This window comes from Panthera uncia, chromosome E1 (genome assembly GCF_023721935.1).
Source record: "Panthera uncia isolate 11264 chromosome E1, Puncia_PCG_1.0, whole genome shotgun sequence".
NCBI lineage: Eukaryota > Metazoa > Chordata > Mammalia > Carnivora > Felidae > Panthera > Panthera uncia.
The window spans coordinates 32,197,507-32,214,972 of NC_064814.1; the positions used below are offsets into that span (position 1 = coordinate 32,197,507).

At 37.4% G+C, this 17,466-nt stretch overlaps 1 protein-coding gene across 1 annotated transcript in view; it reads left to right on the forward strand.

The window, feature by feature from the left end:
• Positions 1-4,680: 4,680 nt before the first annotated feature.
• Positions 4,681-17,466, forward strand: part of GDPD1 (glycerophosphodiester phosphodiesterase domain containing 1) — a 49,815-nt gene continuing 37,029 nt past the window's right edge. Inside the window, exon 1 of the mRNA XM_049637795.1 lies at positions 4,681-4,924. Coding sequence (XP_049493752.1) covers positions 4,783-4,924 — 142 coding nt within the window. The 5' untranslated portion in view covers positions 4,681-4,782. The remainder of the gene's footprint in view (positions 4,925-17,466) is intronic.

Here is a 17,466-nt window from a genome sequence, read left to right on the forward strand (position 1 = left end):
TAATGTTTATTTTTGAGAGAAAGAGAGAGACAGTGTGAGCAGGGGAGGAGCAGAGAGAGACACATACAGAATCCGAAGCAGGCTCCAGGCTCTGAGCTGTCAGCACAGAGCCCGATGCGGGGCTCGAACCCATGGACCACGAGATCATGACCTGAGCTGAAGTTGGACACTTAACCAACTGAGCCACCCAGGCGCCCCCTGAGTCTTTATATTATACCATCTTTTGTTCCAGATTTTCTCCTGTATAAAATAGTACTATACTAAATTGAAGCAAAAAAGAAAAAAAAGAAAAAGAAAAAAGAAAAAAAAGAAAGAAAAAATCCACCACTTAAGAAACCTGGACAATTTACTTAATTCTTGAGTATTGTTTTCTCTAAAATGAAAAAGATAATTATTATTTATCACAATGGGTATTTCTGAAGAGTAATAGAGGGGCACATACATAAATTTTTTAAAATGTTTATTTTTGAGAGAGAGAGAGACAGAGTGTGAGTGGGGGAGGGGCAGAGAGAGAAGGAGACACAGATCCAAAGCAGGCTCCAGGCTTCCAGCTGTCTGCACAGAGCCTGAACAGGGGGCTCAAACCCATAAGCGGTGAGATCATGACCTGAACTGAAGTCTGACGCTCAACTGACTGAGCCACCCAGGTGCTCTGGCACATAAATATTGTTGATAATAACTATAATTTATCTTGAATTTACTTTTTAAAGGTATACCATAATTCTAATAGTTTTGGAGATGGTGAATAAATTTTGGTTAGTTTTAGTCCTACCTTTTATAATCAGGTAAACAGTGCCTAGTGCCTGCAAAACACTGCAGTAAGCACCATGATGTATAGCAGTTTTGTAGACTTGATTTGTACCTTTCCTCTTGTATCTTTCTGTGGTTTATTCATTTATTTACTTATTTTAGTGTTTATTTATTTTGAGAGAGAGAAAGCATGAGGGAGGGGCAGAGAGAGGGAGAGAGAGAATCCCAAGCAGACTCTGTGCTATCAGCCTGACCCAGGGCTCAATCCCATGAACCCTGAGATCATGACCTGAGCCAAAATCAAGAGCTGGAAGCTCAACCAACTGAGCCACCCAGGCACCCTAAAAATCATTTTCTACTTGAATAGGTATAAGACAAATTTCTAAGGTGTAAATTATATCCTATGCTTCCTTTTTATTCCACTCTTAGAGGACTATGTTACAACAGTTGATTATTACTCCCTTTTTCCTACTAAGTTATATGTACAGTACTTGAATTTTCAGTGATTTTTATCTTTGATTTTATCCCAGCTGTTTTCTCAATATAAAAGTAAGACTACCTAATTTATAATCCCATTTAAAACATTGTTTTTTGTTTTGTTTTTGAATATATCTTAGATGTTTTTGTAAAACCAGTATGCAGTCACTATATCCCTTATTTTAAAAATGTTTAAAGGTAAGAATAAATTACTTGAAATTCTGTTGCTCTGCTAGTACTCTGTCAACCACTTGCAACATTTTAGTGAATATCCTTCTAGACATCTCTATGCATTTATGCACATGCAAATATGTATTCAATTTTAAATAATTGCAGAGTACATCTTCTTTTGTAATGTACTTTTTTTCACTCAACAACATGTGGCAGCCATTTTTCCTGTCAATAAATGAAAGTATGTCATTAATGGCTGCATCATTTTCCCAAATGATTTACAGTCTGTCTTTTATTATTTGATATTTAGGTTCTTTCTGACTTAGGGCTCCTACAAACAATGATGGAACATCATGATGCATTCATACCCTGTTTAATAATACTTGTGAAGCTTTCTTTGCAGAATAAACTGTTAGACCTTGGACTGTTGGGGCAAGGGATATACACATTTTGCATTTTGATACATATTGCTAAATTGCCCTACAGAAAGTTGAACCATGTTCTAGCCTAGTATCACATTCCCATTGTCATAGCTGGGAATCTTGACGGCAGTCTACCAATGTAATCACCAGTTTTCTTATTTTAAATAGTATCACAACGTAATTTATGGGTTCCTTCAGAACTCGGGTAAATGCCTTCTGATCCCAGTGATATATATTCCTAGGCAATTGCATCTGCTATCTAGTGCACTAATGATTTGGGCAGTGCAATTGGAGATGGGATTGAAATGACAACCTAAGGAATCATTCATTAATCTTTTATTTTTCAGAAGATCAATACTATCTTCTCCAACCAATCCCTTGAAGTGAATTAAGATTGGTGACCTTTATAACGTCAGTCACTAGGTGTGTAGTCTTAGGCAAACTACTTAACCTCTACAGACATCAGTTTTTTCTTTATGATGAAACAGGTCAGCGATTTCTGATATGCTTTATTTTTTAACACTTTCTCCCCTATGACAACTGATTGTACTAATTTCCATTCTTTTTTTTTTAAGTTTATTTAATTATTTTGAGTGAGAGAGAGCAAGGGAGAGGGGCAGAGAGAGAGGGACAGAGAAAATCCCAAGTTGAAATCAAGAGTCAGACATTTAACCAACTGAGCCATCCAGGCACCCCTTCCATTCTTGATTTAAATAATATCTTATTAACTTTGGTGTCTCTTGTAAATTTGACTCCTTTATCCTGAAAGACATCTCTGGTCATATTGGTGCAATTTTTTTTGAAAAGAGGTTTTTCTATTATTATTGCTTGCCTGTTCTTTAATTAATTTTAATTTTCTTGGGCCTCCAATGAAGTATATGTGGTCCTGCTTGGCTACTTATTTTGATATTTCTATGTACTTTTCCTAAGTTTTTTGGTAATATTTTAGAGAAAACTATTTTTACTTCTGACATAATGCTTTACTTACACAGGATACTTTCAGTGCTTTCATTTTACTTCATTAGATCCTCAAAATGCCCCTGTGAAGTTAGATACTACTATCCTCATTTTACAGATGTAGAAACTGAGGCTTAAACTAAATAATATGCCCAAAGTCAGTCAGCTATGCCCAAAGTCACTCAGCTTGCAAATGGTATAGCTATGTATATGGGTTTTAAGTCCAGAGCTCTAGCTACTAAGCCATAGGTAACTCTATACTTGAAGGTTAAATATTCTTAGTTACATATTTTTTCCAGAAAATATTTATCATATACATGGGTCTATACTCATCAAAAATAGTAATAATCGAATTTAGAGAAAAGTTGCTTTCAGGTGAGATATGCAAATATATATATGCAACCAGTGTATATTCTCTGTAGGATAGAATTTGGCAGCCCTAAGTACTCCCCTTAATTCTTAACAAGGCAGTATTTTGCAACTCATGAATTTCCTTAAAGTGTTTTAATTATATGTATAGTGGGAAAGGAGGGGCAGAAAGAGAGGGAGACAGAGAATCCTAAGCAGGCTCCATACTGTCAGCGCGGAGCCGGATGCGGATGCGTGGCCCAAACCCATGAAACCCCGAGATCATGACCTGAGCCGAAGCCAGGAGTCAGAAGCTCAACCAACTGAGCTCAACCCAGGCACCCCTAAAATGTTTTAACTTAAAAAGTGTGGTTATATTTGGAAATTTTTATACTTAGTTCTTTTTTTTCCATAAAGGCTTTATCACGTCTCAGGATATTTTGATATTACATCAAGAAATAGGGGCGCCTAGGAGGCTCAGTCGGTTAAGCCTCTGACTTTCGGCTCAGGTCATGTTCTCAAGGTTCGTGGTTCGAGCCCCTTGACAGGCTCTGTGCTTACAGCTCAGAGCCTGGAGACTGCTTCCGATTCTGTGTCTCCCTCTCTGGCTCTCCCCAGCTCACCCTGTCTCACTCTCTCTCTCTCAAAAATAAGTATTTTAAAAAGTTAAAAAAAAAAAAAAAAGGAATAGACTAGTGTGGTGGTAAACTGATGCAGAAATCTTTTTCAGCTACAGTTCTGCGCCAACTAGACCCCACCCAGGATTGACTCTAAGACTGTGATCAACTTGACCTTCACTGCCCTCCGGCATGAGGCCACCGACCTTTGTCCCACATTTTCCTTATATAAACCTGGAAGTATGGGTGAGAGGAAAACTAGTTGGCCCTTCTGGAATTGAGTTTCCTGTCTTTGTAAAACTTTTAAGTAATAACCTATAGCCTTGTCAACATTGTCTTATTGTGAATAGACTTGCAAGTCAACAAATATTTCTTGACTGCCTATCCTGTATAAAGCATGGGGACTGCATATTCAGTGAAATGAGAGAAGAGTCTGTCCCTCAAATATTTGACTGATAAACTAGTACGTCTTATGTAAGTGTGACAATAGGGAAAGCTCTATCTCGGCTAGATAAATAGGTGAGTTTATTATGTATTTTAGCAAGCTTTAACTCCTCCATTGGTAACAGTTCTTTGCACTTCCTAGAGTAGGGGCTAAGATGTGTCCTGGAAACTTTCCTTTTTTGATGCGTATTTTCTAATTATGTCAGGCCTTCCTGAAGGCTATCTTTGACTAGCCTTTTCGGCATGAGTGATGGCAAAGACACTGGCAGGTTTCCAAGCTTTCGCCTCAGTTTGGAGCTTTTCTGAAGTGCTCTGGGTCTACCACAGGGCTAGGTGACAAATACTCACTACCGGACTCTGCAGGCTCCTACCCAGCAGCCGGAGCGCGCCTGCGTACCGCAGCCCCTTTGTTGCTCAGGCGCTGGGGTCCGGCTGCGCCTGCGTGGAGGGCTGGCGCCTACAAGTGCGCTGCACCGCTGGCACCGGCTGGGGGCGAGCAGACCTCGAGCAGCTGCCGCCGTCGCCGCAGCCGTTGCGACCGCCGCAGCGGAGTTCAGAGGGCCCGGAGGTGGGAGACTTCCCACACAGTGGCTGAAATGTCGTCCACCGCGGCTTTTTACCTTCTCTCCACCCTAGGAGGGTACTTGGTGACCTCATTCTTGTTGCTCAAATACCCGACCTTGCTGCACCCGAGAAAGAAGCAGCGATTCCTCAGTAAACACATCTCTCACCGTGGAGGTGAGAGGGGTCCCCAGATCCCGATGGCGGAGGTGGGGGAGGCTCTTTTCCCCACTAGAGCTTAGGGTCCTTTGGAGCTCCGCAAAAGGCAGGCGGGTGGAAATACGTGAGAGTTTGAGGAAGAATGGGGTGTGTGAAAGAGGGTTTTCTGGAGATGAAGGCGATGTGACGGGGAGGTCTGAGGAAAGATAAGGGGTCTTTAGACCAAGGTGGGAGATCTCTCGAGTGCAGCGGTGTCAGGGATTCTGTGAAGGAGGAAGGACTAGGGTGAGAAATAAGGGCAGATGGAGCGTTTCTCGGCAGATGGAAGGATGATCGCAAGGTCCCTTCCTATCAGCGAGGCACCAGGAGGGTGGGGGGAGCGCCGGGCAGAGCCAGGGGTACCCAGCTGGGGCACCTGAATGGACTGCTCCGAGCGGAACCAGTGGCTGAGCTTGTAGGGAGATCCGGGACGACATGCTTCAAGGTTTGAGGAACTGCGTGAACCTGGACCGTGCTGCAGCCTTGGGGCTGGTCCCACCCCTACCCCCGTCTCAGAGCACTGATAATTAAGAAAAGAGGGAAACAGAGTCACTGACCTGGGGACACTTCCCAAGGTCACAATTCGAGTTTGGGCTGGACTGGGACAGAAACTGGAGCATCCTGGTTCCCAAGGCTGCAAGCCTTCCACCAGTTTTGGGTTTGTTTTTGTTTTTGTTTTTTTTTTTTAGCCCCACCCTGCACCTCAGCAATGACACCTGGATTTCCTAAAGACGAAAAGATGATGTCGTTTATGATAGGACTGTATTTGTTTAAAGAAAAAGAAGTTGTTTCTTGGAAAAGTATCTTACAAAGGAGCCTAGATAGTCCACCCTGTAGTTTACCAAACAGCAGGCCAAATCTTTGCTTCTTCGTTATTGTAGAATAATGTGTCTTTATTTCATTTCAAGCATGATGTGTAAAATGTTGTGAAATTGGATTAAGTCAATTAATTTTAACTGTTAAAAGCTGAATGTTAAACTAGGTTAAAACTGCTTGGAATTTACAGTCTAATAACTTGAAACGGTATATTCTAGGAGTTTACAGTCTAAAACTTGATGTAGTATCATAACACCTTTTTTAACAAGAATTGGCCAGGAATACAGTTTTAAATATCACAGAAATACATTACCATTCTTCTGTATAATCTGTACAATTTTATGTTAAAAACAGTTCTAAAGAATGACTTCAATAGTTATCCTAGTCTCCTTACTCATGAAAAGCATCAGAGGTTTTAAGCGCTCACCAGCAAAATGTCATGTTATTGCTTATTTGGTTTATCTGTGTTTTAATTAGATACATAGTTAAACTATAGGATGACATGACCACTAAGGTACCTTCACTCATTAAAACCCCAAACCAGGTTTTAGTGTTTAAATTGTTGCCGTAGAAGCAATTTTCAATGGTAGTAGTCCTTTTATTTTGGAGATAGGCAGTACACATACTACCGTTGTGTTTACTGATATAATTTTTTAAAATAGTTGCTTGTTCTCTTTTAAGTTTGTGTATGTATGTATGTATGTATGTATGTATGTATGTATGTAATTTCTACACCCAGTGTGGGACCTGAACTCATGACAGCAAGATCAAGAGTTGCACCCTCTTCTGACTGAGCCAGCCAGGTACACCATGTTTACTGATTTTTTAAAAAAAAAAAGGAAACTGTGCTTACTAAAAACCCAAACCAAAAACAAAACTAGATCCTCTAAAAAGCTATCTAAACTGTCATTATGGATGGTCTAAATTTTATTTTAGAATAAATACATGTTAATCTTTGAATTTTTGTGACATTCTACAGGTGAAAAAAAATCAGTACTCTATTGAGGTTAAAATGTGCTAGATGAGCAAAACCAGTATCAAAACCAGGATAAGCTGGATTTCTAATGCTCATTTACTGTTGGAAATACTTTAAAAATATTTTTCTCTAGATATTAGGTCATTTCAGTTGTTTAAATTTCACCCTTTATATAGAATTTTCCATTCATTATTTGTAAATATGGCATCAGTATTTGTATATTCAAAGACATATAGCTGAAACTGTCATGAGAATCTTGTTAAATATCTGCAGACTTTAATCTGTTTGCTTATATGATGGTCCTAACGCAATGTGGTAAGTTCCTGTGTTGTTAGTGCTTTTGTTGAGTATGTGCACCAAATAATACAATTGAATCTAGAGTGAATAGAGGACATATTTACTAAAAAATACTTTGTAACTCAAGATACTAAATTTCTGGAAAATAATAGACAAGGAAGGAGTCTGAAATTTGTCTTGGACACTGCTAATAGCTATCACTAGTCTCCTTGTGTGTATTACTAACATTTGGGCTAATTCTCTCTTACCCTAACTTCAAATACCTGATATTTCATGTAAACTAGATGTATGACCATTCCAAGATTGAAACATTGATCAAGGGGCACCTGGGTGGCTCAGTCAGTTAAGCATCCAACTGTTGGTTTCAGCTCAGGTCATAATCTCATGGTTAGTTAGTTCCAGCCCCGCATCGGGCTCTGCACTTACCGTTTGGAGCCTGCTTGGGATTCTCTCTCTCTCTCTCTCTCTCTCTCTCTCTCTCTCTCTCTCTGTCTCTCCCTCTCTCCTTCCCTGTCCGTCTCTCCCTGTCCCTCCCCACTCGTTCTCTCTCTCTCAAAGTTAAATAAAAACATTGGTCAAAATATGTGTACAAAGTATATACACCGTGATCGCCATACCTTGAAACCCTTAATGTGTTCTATGTTATGTTTGCTGTAAAAGCATTATCACCTGGGTCAGATTCTGAATATACCACTAGTTAGCTTTGGGAAGAAGACTTAGTTTCCTTATTTATAAATGGGGACTGTTTGCTTTGCTTGTCTTTAGGTTGTTATGAGGATTAGGTATATAAAATGTACTTGGGGCACCTGGGTGGTTCAGTTGGTTAAGCTGCCAGCTCTTGATTTCGGCTCAGGTCACGATCTCATGGTTGGTGAGTTCGAGTTCTGCATCAGACACTGTGCTGATGATGCAGAGCCTGCTTGGGATCCTCTCTCCCCCTGTCTCTCTAACCCGCCCCTGGCCCTGCGCACTCATTCTGTCTCTTTCTGTCTCTGTCTCTGTTTGTCTCTCTCTCAAAAGTAAATAAATAAAGTTTAAAAAAATTAAAAATAAATGAAATGCACTTTGAAAACTGTGAAATTGTTTAGAAATACCAATACGGATACGAGAGATCCACATATGTATTTTGCAGTAACTGAGTTGATTGGGAAGGAATAAACTCACCCTATACTTATGTTTTCAAAGTTTTAGTGAACATACTGCCTTTTACTAAGATTGATTGTCCTTGAAAGAGGAAATTAAGGTTTCAAAAATTAAATGCTGTAGGCTTATTTTATTCTTGCCTCTTTAAAGCATACGTTGTATTACATTATATTGTAATAGGATATGTTAATACATCTGGTTTCTTTTCTAGACTGAGTTCTTCAAGGGCAGGTTTCAGATTTTATTAGTGCTTCTGTCTCTCACTTCTAGTACAGATTTTAACACAATTAAAATAATAACTTATTGTTTGCTAATTATCTACTGCATGCTAGATCCCTCCCATGTGTTTACTAAATTTTTGACCAAAGAACACCTTTTATAACTACAATGTATTGATGAAAAACCAATAAGATCAAAGATACACCCTTCGGATTAAATGGAGACCAAGAAATACTCTCAAAGTTCATTTTCTTAATTTCTCCATAAAAATATGAATTTTATTAATGTTCTTTGCAATTGCATAAGTAACTCGTTCATTGTAGAAAATTTGGAAAATTTAGAAATGAAAAAAGAAAAAATAATTCCTCAGACTTTACTATCAAAACACAATCTCTGTTAACATTTTGAAGTATATCCTTTAAATACATGTTTTCTGAATCATAATGTATTTACATTTATTTCAGATGCCGACTGAGTTGGATAGAGATACGATTGTAAGAAAGTAGGGAGATAACTTGCTTTAATACTCCTTAATCTATCTCTGTGAGTCAACTGAATTAAGCAACAGCCCTTTTTAAAAAGTCTATTTATTATGGTTCAATGGCCAGAGAATTAAAAAAAAAAAAAAAAATGACCAACCCATCAAATCTCCACCTTCCTAATCTTTTACCCTTGATCTTGAGGCAGAGTACTGTCACTATCTGGGTATCCCGCCACAGAATGCTTTGGCAAGTGATTAGTTTGCCCTTGGGCACTGGCTGCTGCTGGGTCCTAAACTTTAATTGGTTGTTCAAGGAAGAAATTGAAGCATGGATTTGAGTCTCAAAAGTGTCGTTGGAAATAGCATTCTGGTCGTGCCTGGGTGGCTTAGTTGGTTAAGAGTCTCACTTCAGGGGGCACTTAGGTGGCTTGGTCCGTTAAGCCTCCAACTTCGGTTCAGGTTATGATATCATGGTTCAAGAGTTTGAGCTCTGCGTTGGGCTCTGTGCTGACAGCTTGGATTCCGTGTCTCCTTCTCTCTCTCCCCGTACCACCCCCCCCCCCAATCACACTGTATCTCTCTCTCTATCAAAAATAAATAAACATTTTAAAAAATGAAATTATTCAGTAAATCAAACAACAAAGTAAGTTCCTTCTCCATTTCTAAATTCATTTGTTCATTCAACATTTACAGTTCACCTTGGAAACAGTATATATGACTTACATAAGAGCATAAAGAGCTTGTAAGGACTAGAGATGGCATATACTAAGAGCATTTCTCAATAGGGGTTCCCTGGAACACTGCAGAATTGTTTCTGTATCTCAAGGAGAAAAAAAACTAGTGAAATATGTATTTACAGGTATAAGAAAGATTAAACACATCAATAGCACAAAAGCATAAGATATTCAAATCTGTATATTGATATTCAAATTGTATATTGATAGGCAGCATTTACCAACTAACTACCACATGTATACTGTCTTTAATTATAAGTGGTTTTTGTTGTGTATCTCGTCATAATTTCAATAATTTTCCTTTTTTTATTTAAACATTTTTAATGTTTATTTCTGAGAGAGAGTGTGAATGGGGGAGGGGCAGAGAGCGAGGGAGACACTGAATCTGAAGCAGACTCAAGGCTGTCAGCATAGAGTCCTTCTCAGGGCTTGAGCTCACGGACCTCGAGATCATGACTTGAGCCGAAGTCGGATGCTCAACCGACTGAGCCAACCAGTAACCAATAATTTTTCTATAATGATATTTTTTATATTTAATTTTTCTAAATCTGAATACAATTTAAGATATATATATGTAAGATATATATCTTAAGATATATATAATAGATATATATATCTTAAATTGTTAAGATATATATAACATATATATCTTAAATTGTATTCAGATTTAAGATATATATAATATATAGATATGTATCTTAAATTGTATTCAGATTTAGAAAAATTAAATATAAAAAATATCATTATAGAAAATTTGGTATTGTATTCAGATCGTTCAGCCATTGCCAATAATAAGTATATTTTAGTTTGCTTTGTTAAACAGGAAAGTACTATTAAGTAACTGATAAATGACTCCATTATTAATAAGGCATCAGTAGGAATGCGTGAGCCAGTTGAGTAAATGAGTGAGAAAGAAGTTCTTGTTGAAAGGGCACCTGGCTGGCTTAGTTAAAACATACGACTCTTGATCTCCGGGTTGTGAGTTCAAGCCCCATGTTGGGTGTAGATTACTAAAAAAATAAACTTCAAAAAACAAAAACAAAACAAAAAAACACCTCATTGAAAGGTGAAGAAGATTCCTTGGAAATAGGAACAAAGGAATGAGGGAACAAGAGGTGAAGAGAAAGAATTGATATCCTGATGTGAAACATGTTTCAGGGTGCAACTGCAGAATGCTATTTCCTTTATTTTTAATGTTTATTCTTTTTTTAAAGGGAGAGAGAGTGAGAGAGAGAGGGGAAAAGGGGCAGAGAGAGAGGGAGATAGAGGATCTGGAGGTGGGCTCCGTGCCGACAACAGAGAGTTTGATGTGGGACTCAAACTCACGATCTGTGAGATCATGACCTGAGCTGGTCAGATTTTTTTTTTTTTTTTTACTTTTTTTTAATGTTCACTTATTTTTGAGAGAGAAAGAGAGAGAGAGTGGGAGAGGGGCAGGGAGAGAGGGAGAATCTGGAACAGGCTCCAGGCTCTGAGCTGTCAGCACGGAGCCCAACATGGAGCTGGAACCCATGAACTGCAAGATCATGACCTGAGCTGAAGTTTGACGCTTAACCAAATGAGCAACCCAGGCACCCTGTAATTTTTTTTAACATTTATCTACTTAGAGAGAGAGCGCAAGCGCAGAGGGCAGAAAGAGGGAGAGACACAATCCAAAGCAGGCTCCAATCTCCGACGTGAGACTCGAACTCAGGAACCATGAGATCATGACCTGAGCCCAAGTTGGTCACTTAACTGACTGAACCACCCAGGCACCCTACAAACCAGGCATTGTTTAAACTGATTGTTGAAGGAAAAGAAAAATTACTGGCAAGTGTGCTTCCATAAATGATATGCTAACTGGAAACAAAAGGAATTCAAAAATTTCATGAAAGAAGAGCTACCACCAAATAATTCCTTGGAGAGGAATGGCATGCTTTTTAATTAGTCCCTTAGTTACTCTTCCAGGCTTTCACCATATGAATCTAACAAGTAATTGGTGGGTATTATCACTGTGGAATTTATCTTCAAGCTTTACAAACAAATGATCTGAAATCATGGCTTATGCTTGAATTGTAGTTCCCCTTGTTGGCTATATGACCATATCCAATTTTTTTCTGGTTGTGGAGTTTTAATGAAATAATATGTAAAGTGCTAAGCACCGTGTATAGATAGCTTCTACTAATTATTAATATCTTGATTGACTTTTCAATATTTTATTTAGTTCTAGCTATTTCAGAAACTTACAAAAATCAAAGATCTTAAGTAACAATGTTTTCATGCTCAAACTGTTAGGTTTTAGTGAATTACAATTAAAATTAATATGGAAAGCAGACATAAAAGACAAACATGCAGACTTTGAATGTAAACATTAGTAAAAATTAACTGTGGGAAAATGTATTTCAGAGTACCGAATCGCTATCCTATTTTTTCCCAACCCCAAACCAAAAGATAATTTCAAGTCAAACATACAAACATATTAAGACTCCACGAACCCATCACCCAAATACAATGACTCACAGTTTTTTTTTTTAAAGCACCTTCACTTAATATCTTTCATGCATTAATAAAAATTATGTTATTAAATTTCAACCCTTGAGTACACATGACTTTTTTTTAAGCAAATATCTTTTTTTTTAATTTAATTTTATTTTAAGTAACTCTACATCCAGTGTGGGGCTTGCACTCATGACCCTGAGATCAAGAGTCACATGCTCTACCAACTGAGCCAGCCAGGCACCTCAAGTACACATAACTTTTAATATTTTGTGTGACAAATTGGAAGTACACACACAAAACACTTTTGTTGCATATCAAAGTATGATGGTGGTTGTCTTGAGGAAAAGCACTTACTTGTGCAATCAATTGAATTTTGAGCTGAATTAGCCTTGAAAAACTAAAACTGGTTATTCAGACTTGAATATTTGGCAGATGTGTTCTTGAAAATTATAAAATGAGTCTGTCATTAGAAAAAAAAATAAGCTAGCTGCCTTGTCTGAAGGCAGTGCCAATGATTCCATTTGAGTTTTCAAGCAAAAATTAGAAATTTAGAGAACTTGTATCCTCCACTGCAAGCTTCATAGCTTTCTTAAAGATTTTCCTGATGAGATGAGGTATTAACAAATGTGTCTTTAAAATCTGTTGTATAGGGGTGCCCTGGTGGCTCAGTCGGGTTGAGCGTCTGACTTTGGCTCAGGTCATGATCTCAACGGTTTGTGAGTTCGAGCCCCACATAGGGCTCTGTGCTGACAGCTCAGAGCCTGGAGCCTACTTTGGATTCTGTGTTTCCCTCTCTCTCTGCCCCTCTCACACTAGTGCTCTGTCTCTCTCTCTCTCAAAAATAAATAAACATTAAAAAAAATTAAAACCTATTGTATAATAAAACACGTGAACATTTAGAAGAGCAGCATGATTCAGTAAATTCGTATTTTCCAAAAGACCAATGCATGATATAAAAGTATGCATGGGTGAAAGATCCATTCAAAGTTCAAGATGGACCAATGGATTTTCATGTAATAGAGTATGAAAACGTCATTCATATGGTTCAGATTCCATATTGCAGCTAACTTTTAAGAAACTACCACTTGTTAAATTTTGGTGCAGTATCAAAAAAGAATATTTCTTGGGGTGCCTGGGTGGCTCACTTGGTTGAGCGTCCGACTTCGGCTCAGGTCATGATCTCACAATTTGTGGGTTCGAGCCCCGCGTCAGGGTCTGTGCTGACCGCTGAGAGCCTGGAGCCTGCTTCAGATTCTGTGTCTCCTCTCTCTGCCCCTCCCCCGCTCATGCTTTGTCTCACTCTGTTTCTCAAAAATAAATAAATGTAAGAAGAATTAAAAAAAAAAAAAGAAAAAAAAAAGAATATTTATTTTCCAACTGCCTATCTGGGTGAAGGTTGATATACATGTATGAAGCAGATATGAGGATCTGCCATCTATAAAGCCAGGCATTAAAAGAGATTTGCAAAAATGTAAAACAATGTCACTCTTATCATTACATTTTTTTTTTGGAAGAGAGTTCATTTTCATAAAATGTTATGTTAACAAAAAAATGTTTTGTTAACATGTAATGGGTTTATTATTGTTATTTCAGGTTAACAAATTTAAAAATTTTATAGTGTGGGCCCCTTGCTGACTCAGTCGGTAGAGTATGTGACTTGATCTCGGAGTCGTGAATTTGAGCCGCATTTTGGTCATAGAGATTACTTTTTTTTTAAAAAGTTTAAACAATTTTTTAATATTTAATTTCTAATATGTAATTATTAATGGATATAATCCACATAATTAAAAGCTCTTTGAGGTACTCAGTAAAAGAATCCTGAGACTGAAATGGTTGGGAACAGTTTAAGGCAGTAACTCTGGACTGTAAAAAGAATCATTGTAATCTGAAGTGGTAAGAAAGTACTACTTCATGAAGGAGTTGAGAATTGAATTCATTCTGGTATTAAGGTTAAGAAATATTGGGAGGCTGTGGTGAAGAGAATTTTCCAGGTTTCAGCATATATGCCATGTGCTTAAGATTTTGATTCTCCCAACTATTTTAAAAGTAATGCATTTTCATTGTAGAGGGATTGTAAGATATAAAAGAATGCATATTAGAAAAGAAATCACTTGTATTCCAGCCACCTGGAGATAACTGCTATTTGATTTGTTAAGTTAAACTACCAACTGCTTTATTGTGCCAAAAAGCAAAGAAAATGGAAAGACACAAGAAGTCAGCTTGAAGGCTAATGATATTTATTTACTTCGATCTCTTGATGAAGAGGGAAGCTGGTGTCTGCCAAACTTTTCCATTTGAAATTACTCCTTTTTTCTTTATAATGGATAAGTATTTTTGTAGGGAGGTTCTTTGAAACTATGTGTGTATCCCATTCTTCATCAGACTTTCAGTGTACTTAGTAAAATGGGCTCAATGTTTTCTTTCTTTTTCGGGAGTGGGTTCAACATACTCTGTTTTATTTGATGATTATTGTCATTATTTTGGTGATAACATTGTCCCTGGTTTGGCCAATGAGAACTTTTTCAAACTGGCTTCTGTATCCTTTTAAATTCCTTTTTGGTGCAAAAAACAGTCAGTAGTTTAACTTATTTAACCTACTAATAACCATTTTAGAACACTCTTGTCTTTTTTGGTCATATTCTAGAGTGCTTTGTTCTTGAATATTGATTATCCAAATATAACATATTTCTATAGTTTTTAAAACAAACACCAGCTAGATTTTTATTTTTTATTTATTTTTCAATGTTTATTTTTGAGAGAGAGAGAGACATAGAGCACAAGCTAGGAGAGGCAGAGAGAGGGAGACACAGAATCCGAAGCAGGATCCAGGCTCTGAGCTGTCGGCACAGACCCTGACATGGGGCTCAAACTCACAAACTGTGAGATCATGACCTGAGCTGAAGTCAGACGCTTAACCGACTGAGCCACCCAGGCGCCCTACACCAGCTAGATTTTTAAAAGTCATTTAATCAAAAGTCATTTAACCTCAATAGAGCACTTACTTTTTTTTTTTAAGTTTATTTATTTATTTTGAGAAAGAGAGAGAGCTTGTGTGCACGAGTGAGGAGGGGCAGAGAGAGAGGGAAAGACAGAATCTCAAGCAGGCATCTTGCTGTTAGCACAGAGCCCAATACAAGGCTGAAACCCACAGACCATGAGATCATGACCACAAGTCCGTCGCTTAACCAGCTGAGCCACTCAGGCACCCCAAAAGAGCACTTAATTTTGAAAAAAAACTATAATCTTCCTATTTACTTCATCTGCATCAACTCTAGTAACTAAGAGAACCTAAAATCAAAGTAGCTTTTTTCATATGGATATTCTTTTCTCTCTGCTAAACTATGGAGCTTTAGAACATTAGGTTAATATATTCATTTCTTCATACCTTGTGTTTTCATTGATTATTAGTTAGGTTGTCATAAAAATACAATCTAGCAGTATAAAAGAAGAATATTTTAATACTCTCACAAATATGTCGGGGCGCCTGGGTGGTTCAGTCGGTTAAGCGGCCGACTTTGGCTCAGGTCATGATCTCGCGGTCTGTGAGTTTGAGCCCCGTGTTGGGCTCTGTGCTGACAGCTCGGAGCCTGGGGCCTGTTTCGGATTCTGTGTCTCCCTCTCTCTGACCCTCCCCCGTTCATGCTCTGTCTCTCTCTGTCTCAAAAATAAATAAACGTTAAAAAAATTTTTTTTTAAATAAAAAAAATAAAAATAAAAAACAAATATGTCCAGACAGTATTGTATGTAAAACATGTTAATGGTAATACTTGAACAGTACCCTAAACTTGAAGTGTTTCTTTTTGTTAAGAATAAATTGTTTTCTGAAGTATTTGGAAAAATATTTCCTAAGTATTTGACCTGTGCATTCCATTAATTAGTAATACTGAAATCTTTTAGTTTTAAAATATTTTAAAACTTGTGGCTAGCATGTTATGTTAATTGATTTTGCCTAGTATATATAATATACTGTGTCCTTTTTTGTTATTGCAATACTATTCATTCATTAGTCAATGGACATTCACCAAGCACTAATTACTAGTAATAATAATAGCAGTAATCCTTTACTTTTACTGAATTTTCACTATAGTAAAATCTTGGATTGTGAGCAACTTGTTCTGCAAGTGTTCTGCAAGACAAGCAAACATTTATAATAAATTTTAGTTTGATAAATGAGCAATGTCTTGCAATACGAGTAGTACATGACACTGAATGTCACAATTGAGCTAGTGGTCTTTGAAATTTACTTTGACATATGAGTGTTTTGGATTATAAGCATGTTTCCCGAATGAATTATGCTTGCAAACCAGGGTTTTACTGTATTTCATTGAACCTAATGCCATTAGTTATAAAATGCACATTTTTAATGTGCTGCTAAGAAAAAATCTTGTCAAATAAACTAGTACATACCATCCATTGTAAAATCACCCTAGCTTCAGAGATATTAAAAAGGGGAAAACTATCGTGTTTTAAAATTGTTGACATAGGCACTTGACAGTGTTAATTCATTTAATTACAGCAATCCTATGAGACAGGTGCCATCATTAACCTCATTTTTTTTTTTTTTTTAAGATTTTATTTGGCAGGAGGGGGTGCGGCAAGGGAGGCTGTACCTGGCTGGCTCAGTCAGTAGAGCATGTGAGTCTTGATCTAGGTCTTGAGTTTGAGCCCCACGTTGAGGGTAAATTTACTTAATTAAAAAAAAATCTTTTAATTATATATTTTTTTAAGTAATCTCTACCCCCAATGTGGGGCTCAAACACACAACGCTGAGATCAAGAGTCAATGCTCCACTGACTAAGCCAGCCAGGCGCCCCTCATTTTTATAAAGAAGCTCAGCCACTGAGAGGTTATGTAGCTTTTACCAAGGTCATGCAAATATCAAATAATTTGAGAACAAAGATCCTAACTCCACCCTCAACTACTACCCTATACTGCCTTCAGCCAGGGTGATTAAACCAGTCACTTCTTTTCAGTTAATTCTGAGGAAAAGGAGGAGCCAGGTTAATAATTTATGCTGTAGTATAATAAATGTCTTTATTAGAGAAATGCATAATAAAGTATGCGCGTGCAGAGGAGAGATAGTTTAACCCTTTCTGAGGAGGTGTATATGTACGGAGTCCTCTTCTGTCAAGATATTGTAGCTTAAAAATCATGTTTAGGTTCTTCTAACCTTTCTGTGTTGCTGTGACTTTGTTTCAATCTTTCATTCGTCCTGGTGCAGCCAAAAAAAAAAAAAAAAAAAATTCAAAATACCATTACATTCTTTCAAACACTTATGATGTCTTCATAGTATATAGACATCAAGATTCACTAGATGTATCTTATTAAAGTGAATTTCTAGAAAAATAAAAAGTTCAAATTAGCTAAGTAAATGAAG